General features: G+C 30.8%; 1 protein-coding gene across 1 annotated transcript in view; it reads right to left on the bottom strand.

Annotated features, from left to right (window-relative positions):
• Positions 1–13752, bottom strand: part of CSMD3 (CUB and Sushi multiple domains 3) — a 1171706-nt gene that overhangs the window by 51205 nt on the left and 1106749 nt on the right. Inside the window, 4 exon segments of the mRNA XM_059902305.1 lie at positions 4479–4655; positions 7982–8164; positions 10313–10486; positions 12427–12612. Coding sequence (XP_059758288.1) covers positions 4479–4655; positions 7982–8164; positions 10313–10486; positions 12427–12612 — 720 coding nt within the window.

Here is a 13752-nt window from a genome sequence, read left to right as displayed (position 1 = left end):
AAGTTAAAAATAAAATAATATTCTAAAAATTGGATCACTCCTTTGATTATCACTATGCAGGAGGTACTAGTTGCCTAAGGATAACTAGCCCAGTGACGGAGGGGGAAAACACTTAAAGTAACCAAAATTTTATTTTAAAAATGTAGAAAAAAATCTAAATGTAATTCAATTCCTTATATTTTACTTTCATTCAACCATTGTAACTAGATGATTTATTCAACTGTATTTTAAGACTTTTATTAATTCTTTCCTATTCAAATCATCCTATATTGAAACGTGTGTCATATAATCAATCTTGTTGATTTTATCTTTTTCAACTGATATTGTCCTAAATCTATCAGATCCCTATTTTCAGTTATAACATATGTGATTCAACAGTACTCCTGTTCTTTTCTTTTGACTCATCATATTAAAATATTTCATCTCCTGCAAGATTTAGATTTATTATTGACATACCTGTACTATATGTTTGAACTCTCATCTTGAGATAACCAAAAAATTATTGCTAAGCTATATAGAGAAAACTGCAATTTTAAGTGGAAAGTACTGTTGAGCAAACACAAATTTTACAAGTGGTCAGCTCATTAAAAAATGATATAACTTTGCAGAACTCCAATTGGTAAATGTAGACAAATTGGAAAAGTAAGAGAGGAATAGGCTATAAATTAACAAAACATTTCTATATGCCTTATAAGCAATGCCCTATATTTATATCATGTCAAATATATTTGACTATGGTAAAAAAAAAAGGAAATAAAGCAAGAAAACAAGGAGGAGGAAAAATATAGAAGGAGAAAATGAAGTGAACTTGATAACATTGCTTCCTGAGTCAAAAAGATTTGAGTTTAAATCTTAGAATCTACATTTACTAGCTGTGTTAGCACAGGAAAGAAAGTTATATTTTCTCTGTAAGATACCATTTCTTCAAATGTGAAATAGAAAGAATAATAGCATATACTTTATAGATTTGTTCTGAGGATTAAGTGAGAGAACTTGTGTAAAGCACTTAACATAAATCCTAACAAATGGTAAACAATGACAAATTTATTTATTATGAATAGAAATAGTAACACTTTGAATGAAAAGAAAAAAAGGAAGGTTTTGTTTTCTTTTGGTGGGTTTTCCAAAAATTGCAATCAGGAATTTGGTTTAGAAATTTAGTTCAATACTTTAAATTTTTTCATACTTAATTTAATTCATTTTAAATTCATATTTATGTCCTTGCATATAGATACTAGAAAAATAATGCCTATAAAAGGCAATTACATTAAATCAAAATTTATTAAAAATATACTTTATTTGAATTTAATGTTTCTGGTATATATAAGAAATAAAAAAATTAATTTAATGGGAAATTTCATCCATTTATGTGGCAGAAATAACTGTTTAGTGGTGAGCTCTGCCAGTATTCAGTAAATCAGTTAAATGATTTGGTGCCTCAGTTTTCTGACCTATGCATATGAGTCTACGATACAATCTCTTCCAGCTCCAAAATCACATGATTCTATCAATCATATATTGAAATTAACTTCCACTGCAAATTAATGAGAAGGACTCTGAAACATTGGTTCTAATCAACAACAGATCACCACATATAAAATTTTCAGTATGTTAGATTCTTTAATTACAGGAGTTTAATCTGTTTTAATTTCCACTGAAACCTCTCTCTGTGTTTCTTTTTGAAGGATATTTTTATTTTTGCTTTTGGTTTGGGTTGCTACTGAGGTGTTTGCCTGTGAAGTAAATCAACTGTTAAAATTCTCAGTTTCTAGTTTAATAGCAATTCATCATTTAAAAGCTAATGCTTGAAATACCTTACTCAACACAATATTTCTCCTTGAAGAACTGATATAAAAAAGACACTTTATATTTTGATATGTTATTTGCTCCTGGCCTGTGTTGAATTGAGTGTTTTTTAACTTGTTTAAAAATTCCTAAGGGAAACCAAAAACAATTCAGTAAAAAATTTAATCTAATTTTCAATCTTAAGAACTAGTATGTGTTTTTCTTTACTAAAGTTGGAAAATACTTTAAATAAAAGACTTAGGCATTTATCCATGAATAAAAAAATTGTTATTCATTGTGAAAAAAAATGTTACTCAGTATATTTCCTTTATTCTGAATATATTCATTATTTCCTTCTTTTTCATAACTGTATATTGAAAACATACTGTATACCAGAAACTGTGTGCTATGTTATCTATAAATTACAAGCCCTCTCTGCAAGTATTTTAAAATGGAGTGGAATGGTAAGTCATGTGCACTAATAGCTAAAATAAAATTCATATGAGATATTTGAGTCAGTCAACAACTACTTACTCAGTCAATTTATGTATCAGGTGCTAGAGGGTCAATGATATAAACAGCCCCAGTTACTAATGCCCTATTAAGTTCATAGTTTAGTGATGTAAGGAACTGCCATAAAAGAGTTTTACAATGTAGAAAGGTCAGTTTTAGCCAAAAGGGATATGAGGAAGAAGTGCCCTAAGAAGGCTTTTGCCAAATGTGCCGTTTGAGCTAATACTTAAAGGGTACTAGGTAAGAGTTTTAAAGGCTCAGATTGGGGTAGTGTACTATGAAAACAGTAAAGCATATTTCTTAATTGTTAGAATGTTCAGTATTAAAAAAAATGAGACATTTGCAAAGTAAGTAGGAGGACTTCTTTCCTTCAAGATGGAGAAACAAGGAAGAATTTACACTCCATTTGAAACAACTTCCCAATCCCACCCCCCTCAAAAAAAATACAAGTTTCATCAGGCAGCAAAGTACAGTGATCCTTGAGTGACAGGAAACAAATGAGGTGAGTGCTATGACTGCCTCGTCTTACTGCCCAAAGAGAGTTTCCAGGCTGTGGCACAGGGAGAAGGACCCCATGCAGAGCCCGGCAGACTCCCTGAGTTGAAAAGATGGATTGGACAGGAGACAACAAAGTGGAGAGACTTAGTGAGACAGAATACAAGAGAGGACACACACACAGATCTCTGGAGACGTAGGGAGAAAACTCCTTGAGCTATTTGGCAGAATACTCATTAAGCCATGAGAAAACTGCCCAAGGTGAAGTAAAAAACTACTTGCAAAGATTAGATGTAACAGTATCTGGTGCTGACACAAGGCCGGGAATATAACTTGTTACTGATTCAAATCAACAACTGAGAAATATTTTGCTATTGCAGATTTGGCTGATATGTTCTATTCAGTGCTTATTTCAACAACCTTCCAGCCATAGTGTGCCTTTACCTTTGAAGAGACACAATATACACGAAGTATCTCAACAGTTTTCAGGCAAGATATTAACTACAACTAACTTTCTCAAGAATCACAGATATGACATGGCATTAGTTTGATGGCATCCTCCTCTGAATAGATTATTTCAGCTATTTATTCAGGGAATACAAATACTCACAAAAGAGCTAAAGAAAAAGGTGGGGGATGCATCATTCGCCCAAACATAGTACAAGGCCTGCCTTCTTAGTAAATTTCTGGGAATTACTAGGTCAGCCAAGGGCTGCTCCACCACTGACACTGTCAAGAACTATTGACCTTCTCCACACCACAACATTAAAATAAGACCAGCATCTTTTTGGATCCTGGAAGCAACATGCTTCTCATTTACAAATTTTACTTACGCCCATTTATGTTAATATTCACAAACGACTTTTAATGAGGGCCTCTAGAGCAAAAGTATAATCTGTTCAAATTTCAACACACAAGAAACTTCCATTAGTCTCCTCAGAGCCTATTTCACTCAAGGGCTTTAGCAACGTCTCATGACTCCTTGAATGAGTCTCTGAACACACCCTAAAATAGCTCTTCTTTTCAAAAATTTCATGATTTACGTGATGCTACTGCAGTTCTTCTTAATTAATATAAGCAGCAGTGATTTTCCAATGGATAGATTATTGTTAGTTAAATAAATTCTATTTTTCCATATATAGGCATTAATTTATATATAGGAATTTTAAATACATTTAAAAAAATCCATCAAGTGGGTAATTTCATTATGATGCTGAATCTCTAAAATGCCACATTTTTTAACATCTCAAGAGGGCAAATCAGCCACCAGGACTTCCGACAATAGTGCATGAACCCAAAAATAATCAGTCTGCTTTTTCAAAAACCAAGTCAACAATTAATATGTGCTAGATTGGCAAAACAAAAGTACATTCCTTGTATTTTTAGTCTTGATTATAGCTGATAATTCATCTCTATTTTAACATACTGTAAAATTACATTTAATAGCACTGATATTCTGTGATCCCTCTTTTCTCTGCCAATGTAATACCTTGGAAGCCAACTGATTCTTAAACCCACTAGTGTACACTTGAACCATAACACTACTATCATCTTTTAATGTGAAGGACAATACAAATATTCAAAACCTTGCCTGGTGTGATTAGTTACAAAATACACACATACATGTTTATATAACTATTTTTCACATACCTAGTGATATTTCAAAATACTGAGAAGAAACTTACTTGTACAGTTAGGCAAAGTTCCAGACCACGTTCCATTGGCTGTGCACTGCCTAACTGAAGGTCCAGAAAGGATATATCCCTCCACACAGGAATAAATGACTGAACTAGAAAATGTTGTGCCATCAATCCGAAAGACTTTTCCATTGGCTGTTGTCCCTGGGTTACCACACTGTACAGCTATAAAACAAAATGGTTAAGAGTATATATAAAAATAGTGCATTTAGGAATCCTCTCACAAAAAGTTAAGGACTAAATGATTGTTTCAGATTATCCAAAGGAGCGATAAAATCCTCTAAAATAAGCACTGAATTCTCTTTTATAAGGAGTTGAAATTCAAGATGAATTTATACTGATCTTATTAGTTTAATTACCGGGATACAAATCATGTAAAAGCTATTTTTTAAAGAATTTTGTGAGTCGTTTTGGTAAAAACTTTGCACAGTAAAGTAATTACTTGAGAGTATTGCTTTTGGGTAACACAAAGTCTTTCAAAGAAGGATTTTAAGAGTCTCTGCCTAAAAAGCAACTCATGTAAAACTGGAAGATATGTAACGAGAAGAAACAAAGATTTACTATAATTATACTTGTAAGAAAACAGATATAAAATATACACTGATTTACTATAATTATACTTGTAAGAAAACAGATATAAAACATACACTTAAATGTTATAAGCATCATGTATGTTTTTATTTATATAAGTATATAACTGATTTGCACTAAAACATTATAATCTCTATTTCTGGACCAAAGTGTACAAAAAAATTAACTGAGTAAAAACAAAGTCACTAAATTCTAGGAATGATTTTCATTAAGTTTTCAATGTATCCTAAATAGGAGTCACAAACACAAATGCCTTATATGATCATTCTGTATTATGTTTAACTATTTGCCATCAATGGCATAAGTGAATTTTTTAAATATATTAAAAGCAGGCCTATGTCAAATGCAGTACCTAATTTTGTTGTAGTATAAGAAGGCATCTTAATACTTTACAGAATTTAAGGCTATCTATACGAATATGAAGTGTGATTATAATTTCAGAAAGTACCACATATATCCCTTGCTGCATCTTAAATATTTAATTTTGTCGATCATTGGTAGTGGTGCTGCATGTTTGTGTGCATATGTGTGTAGACAGAAAACTTATACATCTTGCACATTACAATTAGGGCATCTTTCTTTCATAAAGGTTAGTAACTGGAGAGTTTTCCATTATGTGTGTATTCATAATCTACCTAACTAATCTCCTGTTGATAAACATGAAATTTAATTTAGTTTAATTTCTCTATCATTTTTGGTTATAATATACTCTAGCTTATATATACAACTATGTACATTGATCCTATTTTTAAGATAAGTTTCTGAAAGTAGAATTTCTGGATAATTTTATTCTGAAAAATATTTTTAAGTATATATAGTGTTACCCAAGATATTAGAAAAATACACACTTGTATCAATAGTGTGAAAGTTTGCTTATTTTCACACATCCTCTCCAATACCATGTCCCATCATTTTTAAACACCTTGTCAGTTTGCCAAAAAATGCTACACTCTTTTAAATTGCATTTTTCTATTTATTAAATTGAGATATTTTAACACATTCATTTGATATTTTAATTTTGTCTATAACATTCTATGAATGCTTTTATATTTTATTGTCAATTACTAAAGTAATATAACATTACAAAACATTTGGAATAAAGAGAATAAAAATACTACAAATTTCACCACTCTGTACTATTATCATTTTTATTGTACTGACTTTTATTTTTTCTCTCAAATGACTATCATTTTCCATGATTTTAATAGAGTGCCTCATTTTGAATTTTATTTTTCAACTAAGTATTATATGATTTACATTTTGTCATATTGCTTCATGGCTTTTATTCTAATATTTTTATTGACTATACACTATTATGTAAATATACAATTGGTTATGTAATATTTTTCCTAGTGTTGTCAGATGGTTTCTGTTTTTGCTAGTTATAATCAATTTGAAATAAAAATAATGTGTCTTTATGATTGTGTGTTTTCCTTAATATTTTTATTTTCTTTAGGAAAAAAAAATCCTCAAAAGTGGAGTTAATAAATAAAAGCTAAGAATATATATGCATTTTTATCAACTTAATCTAAAATATAATTTTAAGAAACCTCTAGAAATGTTTTAAAGTTCTAGTTTTGCTGCACATATGCTACAATTTCATATTAAAGCAGGTGAAAAATGATAGTTTGATGTTTAATTGTAAGTTTCTGATTAGTAGTTATGTAGAATTTCTTGTATAGTTTGCAAATTTTTTTGCTCTTCTCTATTTTCTGTTCATTTCCTCTTTCCAGTCATCTGCTAGAATCTGTTTTTCTAAGTGATTTGTATGAGCTCCATTTTATGGGGAAAATATTAATTCTGTTTTATTTGCTACAACTCCTAGTTCTGTTTTATCTGTAATGTGTATATTAACAAAACAAGGTCAGCACCAGGTTGCATTTCATCTAAAAATATTTTGCAGTTCAGCTGAACAAAGAGCTGGCTTAGATATCACCCACATAATGTACGACATCATTATAAAGACTTTGCCTTTGGAAAGTAAGTTTGAGAAATAAAGTGAAGACAGTGTGCTTAGTGTCTTTTGCTCCACAACTTTGTTCCCACCCTTTCCCTATAATAGAAACTGAGCTGCAATTTAATTAAGATTATTAATTTAGTCCAGTTATAAAAAAGATAACTATCTTTCCTAGAATATGGATACTAATTTTAAACATAATATAATTTTCTGAAAATACAGTCAATCAAAAAACTGTCACGAAGGTTTTATTGGGAATTGTTTTCTATTTATAAAACCCATACATTTGGTATAACATCAAGTAAGTTTCATACATACTTTGCAAGTTTAGTTTTTGCACTAAAATAATCTCAAAAAGAACAATTTAAATTATAAGGATAATTTTCCAGCAACATTTCCTTTTCTAGCCAGTCTTGTAAAGATTTAAGTATGTTTACTCTGAATCAGTCAGAACAATTAACAATTTTACTTAAACATCCCAAATTTTAAGAATTCTAGTTATGAGCAATACCTATAAATAAAAATATCATTTATACTTAGACATCTTTTTATATTTTTCCATTTCTACAAACCTGAAAACTAAAACAGATCATGAGGTAATGTTGATGTGAGAACAACCTAATTTTTTCCTAATGGTATCAGCAATACAGAGCACTGTGTAAAGGGAAAAAAAAAATCTTTTTTACTTTTCCAATCCTGATATCTACTGTGATGTGAACAATGTATATAAATGACCCCTGAGAGATAATTTTAATAATTTAATAATTGTCATCTATCATATTTCTCTTATAGGACAGTGTTGGTAAAACTGGAATGATACTGCTTTTATTCCATGGTTGAGGACAAGAACTGATAGGAGTAATTTCACTAGCAGCACCCAGTTGAATTTGATACACATTAAATTCCAGCATCATCAATGTTATTAGTTTCTACTTGAGATTACCTTTGCATTCTGGCTGCCTTCCAGTCCAACTGCCATTGGGTAAACATGTTCTTTCTTCTGAGCCATGAAGGATATAACCAATATCACAGGCAAAACGTACAGAACTTTTGGTTCTGAAATTGCTTTCCTGTCTAGAACCATGACCAGGAGTACCTGGATCCCCACATGTCCCAGCAGCATCACCTGCAATGCAGTACAGTTCAAGTTAACTTATTTCAATAAACATTTATTAAGTTATGATTTAGTCCAACATTCTTGTAGGAATTTATTTTTGTGCATGTTGTGTTTTAATATGATAAGTTGACTGGGTAAAATCGCAATTCATATTTCCCATCTGACTCCAGTCATAAGAAAAAGCCTAAAGGAAAAAGAAAATAGTTGCAGAGTATGGTGTTATTTTCCATATCAGTGATATTTGGAGACATTCAATATGCTGAAGACATTTCATGAGTATTTCCAGAATCTAGTTCTTAACCAACGTAACGGAAAATTTATAATTGACAGTTCTTTGGGCTCAAATGAGAATGGATTTATACAATTAAAATTGAAAACATGGACTTGGCAATTTTCATCTTTCCTTCTCTGAATTGAAATCAGTTTCTGTTAAAATAGAACTGTGACATACTGGAAAATACAAATGTTAAAATATAGTATTTCTAAACTTTCTCCCCCTAATCTTCTCTATCAATGACCACTGACCAAAAATGAATAAGCTGCATACTTCTCATACATGAAAATATAAAAATAAATTGTAAACAAAGACTAGAAACTCTGACTTAAGTTCTTAATAAGGATTTTCTACTCATGACGAAGTGTTTCTCTTTTGATTATAGTGTTTAGGGTTTACTGTCTCTTTATCATTTCTTAAATAATTTTAATTAAAGTTACCACAGTATTAGTATACTTTTGAGAGAGAGAGAGAAACAGAGAAACACAGAAAGAGAGACAGAGAGAAAGTTGAATACATAAGCGTTGAAAGTGCTTTCTGTCTATCTAGATGCTTATTTTGACACACCCTGTGTATTTGGAATCCTTCTTAATATTTCCTCATCTTCATGTGATGCAATATTAATAATCACATAAATATTTAAGGTCACTATTTCACTTTTTAATATATGTGTACACATTTTTTTTTACAACTAAGTAGTAGTTTCCCAATCAATCCTGTGTGTATGACACAGAAAGAGAGAGAGAGAGAGAGAGAGAGGGAGGGAGGGAGGGAGAGAGAGAGAGAGACAGAGAGACAGAGACAGAGAGACAGAGAGAGAGATGTGTGTTATATGTATTATCAGTTAGCTGAGTGAGTAAATTAACTATGATAGTTTTAAAAATCTATAGATTAAATTTGAAGTACCAGGCAGTTATTTCATAGGGTTTAACCACAATTACAAGGGGAATCTGAAACTAAGTATTTCACAACTTTTACCTCTAAAGGAAAAACAGTGTAAAACAACTCCTAATAAGTCATCATATGATCTCCACAGAGATAAAATAATATAAAGATAATGGACAATATGTAAGTAGAAATAACAGGCAGAAAAATAAGCACCAATATCTGGCTGATAGGTAAAAACAGAATAAATAGTATCAAGTAGGGAGAAATCACAGCTCTAAAACTGAAATACAATTTCTGAAGAAAAACAGTAACTTAAACAGCTCAAAAAAGATTTTTCAAATACTCACTCTGTGAACAAATTATTAATTAAAAGTAGACTAAATATTTACTTATTCTAAGAAAACTCTATTGGGATTATAGAGACTCAGGAGTTATATGTTGTCTATTAATAACAAATAAAATTAGGATAAATAAACGTCTTTCATAAAAATTATTGGCTTAGTTTAATTTAAAACATTTAGGGCTTTATTTTAAAATTATGCTATTAAGTAACTGATTGCTTACAAAGTTCAGTTACAAAGAACTGAATTCTAACAGGAAATCACTGATATAACATTGCCTTCTAGGGAAAATTATATTTTATATCTGCTAAAATGGAATAGCTACTTAAGTTTGAATGGTTAGCTATTTTAATGAATAAAAAAGCACTTCACAGAGAGTAGCATCCTAAAACCACTTACATTTGATACAACACAGTTCAAAACATATACCTGTAATTTATCATTTACAAGATCAGCATTAATTTGTGTTCTAAATTCATATTACCTTAAGAAGAATTCCAATAAATGTAAAAATGTTACAGCTTCTCCCATGAGATTTTTAAAAGAGAAATGTATTACTGTATCTCTTTAGATTGTTTTGTGTATATATTCCTAATAATAATAATACTATCAACGTAATTTCCAACACATATCATCCAATTTTCCAAGTGGTACCTGAACAATGAGGTTGTGATCCACTCCAATGGCCATTTAATTGGCAAGTCCTTGATGATTGGCCGAGAAGGGTATGCTTTCCTGTGCAGGAATAGCGAACAGTGGACCCAAATGTATACTTCTCACCAGACAGGACTGCATTAGGAGGAACGCCAGGGTGTCCACAGTCAATCACTACAATACATAATTATTGAATATAAAATTTTTTATATCTCTATCGAACAACCTGCACCAACTTTTTATGAAATAAATCAGAATTATCTGCTCTTATATACACATCGTCCAGAAATCAAATATCTATATGACAGTTGAAGTTACAGGAGTTCTTCTGTCAGCCCACTCACCCTGAGCATGAGTTTAACAGGAACATTGTAAGTAAACTTAAATGATTGAATCGGTATACGCTTGTATGTGTGGGGGTAGTGAGTGTGTGTTTATATACATACGTGCATGGGTTGAAAGTATGTATGTGTCTAGATAAGGATGTGAAAGTCAGGGAGAAGAGTGATGTGGATTGGCTAAATAAGGTCATATAGGATTCAAAATGAGCCCATACAAAAATTAAAAGGGAAAAACTTAAGGGTAAAGGAGAGGGAATGAAGGTGGATCTGTGACACACAATGTAGACTACACAAAATGTAGTCCAGAATAATTCCACTCCAGGCCATTAATGAATAAATTATCCTGTATAAAGAAAATACTCAGTGGCTTATCAACCAAAACACAGCTAAGCATAGCAGAATCAGATGTTAACACACTGAGAATTCTCTTTATAAGCTAGAAGTAGCTTGGGAACTCACTGTGTGCCCCCTTTTAGTTGTAACTTGGAAAAATGAGCACAATATGACTCTAAAGTATTAAATAGCACACAAGGGGACATAAGCTTAATAAAATCCCTGAGTACTTAGCACAGTACCAGGGAGTGCTATAAGAAATAAAGAAAAGGTAAAAAGTAAATGAGAGCTAAGAAAATCTGAAGAAGTTCATGTTTTCAGGTCCTACAAAAGATTTTTAACTTTAATGTTGTAGCCACACAAGGCTAAGTAAGTGAATTACTTAAACCATTAGACTAGTCAGTCTACAAAAAGAAATCAAATGCATTTTAAGCAAGGGATCAACAATTGATTTAATTATCTGCATAGAATATGAAATTAGATAGACGCTGTATAAAGTTTTGTTTCTTTGTTAGTTTGTGAATGAGTACATGAATGATGCCACAAATTTTTCAAAAAATCTTACCCCATGAACATAAAGAAAGTGCCTCTTAAATAAAACATGATTATAATGTAATTTTATAATTTAGCAATTTAGTATAACCAAAAATTAATTTCACAATGATTTCTTGATACACTACTCCTTCAATCTATAAAGTTCTTCTCTCTCCTATCATGTCCAAGATTCATCAACTTTGAGATGTAAATATATTTGAGACCTATCAATAAGCTGAATTCCTAGAATTCATGTTCACTTCTCTATGTCTTCACATAATTTTGATTTATTTCTGTTAAATTATTGTCTCACTACACATGTTAATTATATGCAAAGCTTCTATAATTTATTTTATTTATATTCTACAATTCTAACACAACATATAACAAAATGCACTCATATGCTGACTGACTTGAAAGACGATGTGTATCAACATTTCATATGTGCATGTACCTGTATATAATAAATACTTAAAGTCAGTAAGTATTAAGTAACACCTTTGTCTAATTTCTCAAGTATTTTCAAGCTCCTGAGGCTATTTATATTAAACTAATTTTGCTTTAAAGAAATTTGAAATATTAGTACAATAGAGAATAAAAATGTAGTTTCTTCTCATGGGATGGTAACATCATAGAGTATGAAATACATCTGCTTTTAATATTCTATCTGCTCCATGAAGGTTCAAAATCAAGGGATGACAGAGAAATATTAATCACATTATTACTAATAAAAATGGCATTTGGGCATTGAATTGGCAGGATATAGGGAAGTGTAGTTTCAAAATAAAACAATACAATCAATATGCTTCCTTCTGATACATAGCTCTAAATATTTCATAAAGACAGTAAATATACATGTTCCTTCCACGGCATTATCTCAAGGAAGAGTTCCCATTATCTACTTACTGATACATTCTGGTAAAGGTTTGTCCCATTGTCCATTTGGTTGACATATCAAAACTGAAGATCCAAATAAGAAATATCCAGGATTGCAGTCATAGAATACCACCGTGCCATAGGTGAAATTCCCATGTTCTATTTTACTTTCTCTTTTGGAATTGCCTGGAATTCCAGGATCAGAACAGTTGACCACTAAACAAATGACAAATTTTGAAATATATGTTTGGAATAATATACATATACTTATATAGTTTTCCATTAGAAACGTAGTTTCAAAGGTAAATTTAATCAAACAAACCAAAGATTCAAGGAATAAAATTAACATTTTAATGGGATATAATGGACTGAAATTGGTATGGCTGAAAATATTGGAAAAAGGAAAACTTCTTTGCAAAATTGTTTTGAACAATAGCATAATATTATACTGAGTACAGATTTAACCTTTCAAGCTTTATTTAAACCATTAGAAAATGGAGGAAAATGATAATTTGGTTGTTACTTTATCAGACAATACAAAATATACCTCTTTGCAAGTGGAAAAAACACAAAACAATTATCTTTAATATATTTCTATAGAGAGAACAATAAATAAACCTCTAACGCAGGTATCATGGTAATTTAGGCCTCAAACATTGTTTAACCAAAAATATGAAGATTGCCATACTGAGTGAAGTAAGTCAGACAGAGAAAGACAAATATTATCTGATATTGCTTATATGTGGAATCTAAAGAAAACAGTACAAATGAACTTATTTACCAAACAGAAATAGAGTCACAGATGTAGAAAACAAACTTATGGTTACCAGGGGCAAAGAGGGGGAGGGATAAATTGGGAGATTGGGATTGATATATACACACTACTATATATAAAATAGATAACTAATAAGGACCTGCTGTATAGCACAGGGAACTCTACTCAGTACTCTGTAATGACCTACATGGGAAAAGAATCTAAAAAAGAGTGGATATATGTATATGTATAACTGATTCACTTTCCTATACACCTGAAACTAACCCAACATTGTAAATCAACTATACTCCAATAAAAATTATAAAAAATATTTTAAAAATTGAAAAGATAAGTTCCATTAATTATGAAGCAAACTGCAAGTAAAAAAGATATAAATGATTTTATATGCAGCCATAAAATAGGTACAAGATAACATAGTTAGGCAGCTGAAATAAAGTTTGTCAGTTTTGACTTCTAAAAAAGTTAAAAAATAAGAAAAAGGAAAGCATTGCTAATGAGATGACATCAATATTAAATATTTTTGCTTTATTAGCTGAAAATTTTCTACTGTTCTGCCCAAACTGTTTCAAACATTATCATGC

This window comes from Balaenoptera ricei, chromosome 17 (assembly GCF_028023285.1).
Source record: "Balaenoptera ricei isolate mBalRic1 chromosome 17, mBalRic1.hap2, whole genome shotgun sequence".
Taxonomy (NCBI): domain Eukaryota; kingdom Metazoa; phylum Chordata; class Mammalia; order Artiodactyla; family Balaenopteridae; genus Balaenoptera; species Balaenoptera ricei.
The sequence above is the reverse complement of the archived record's forward strand: the minus strand, read 5'-3'. Positions and strand labels throughout refer to the sequence as shown.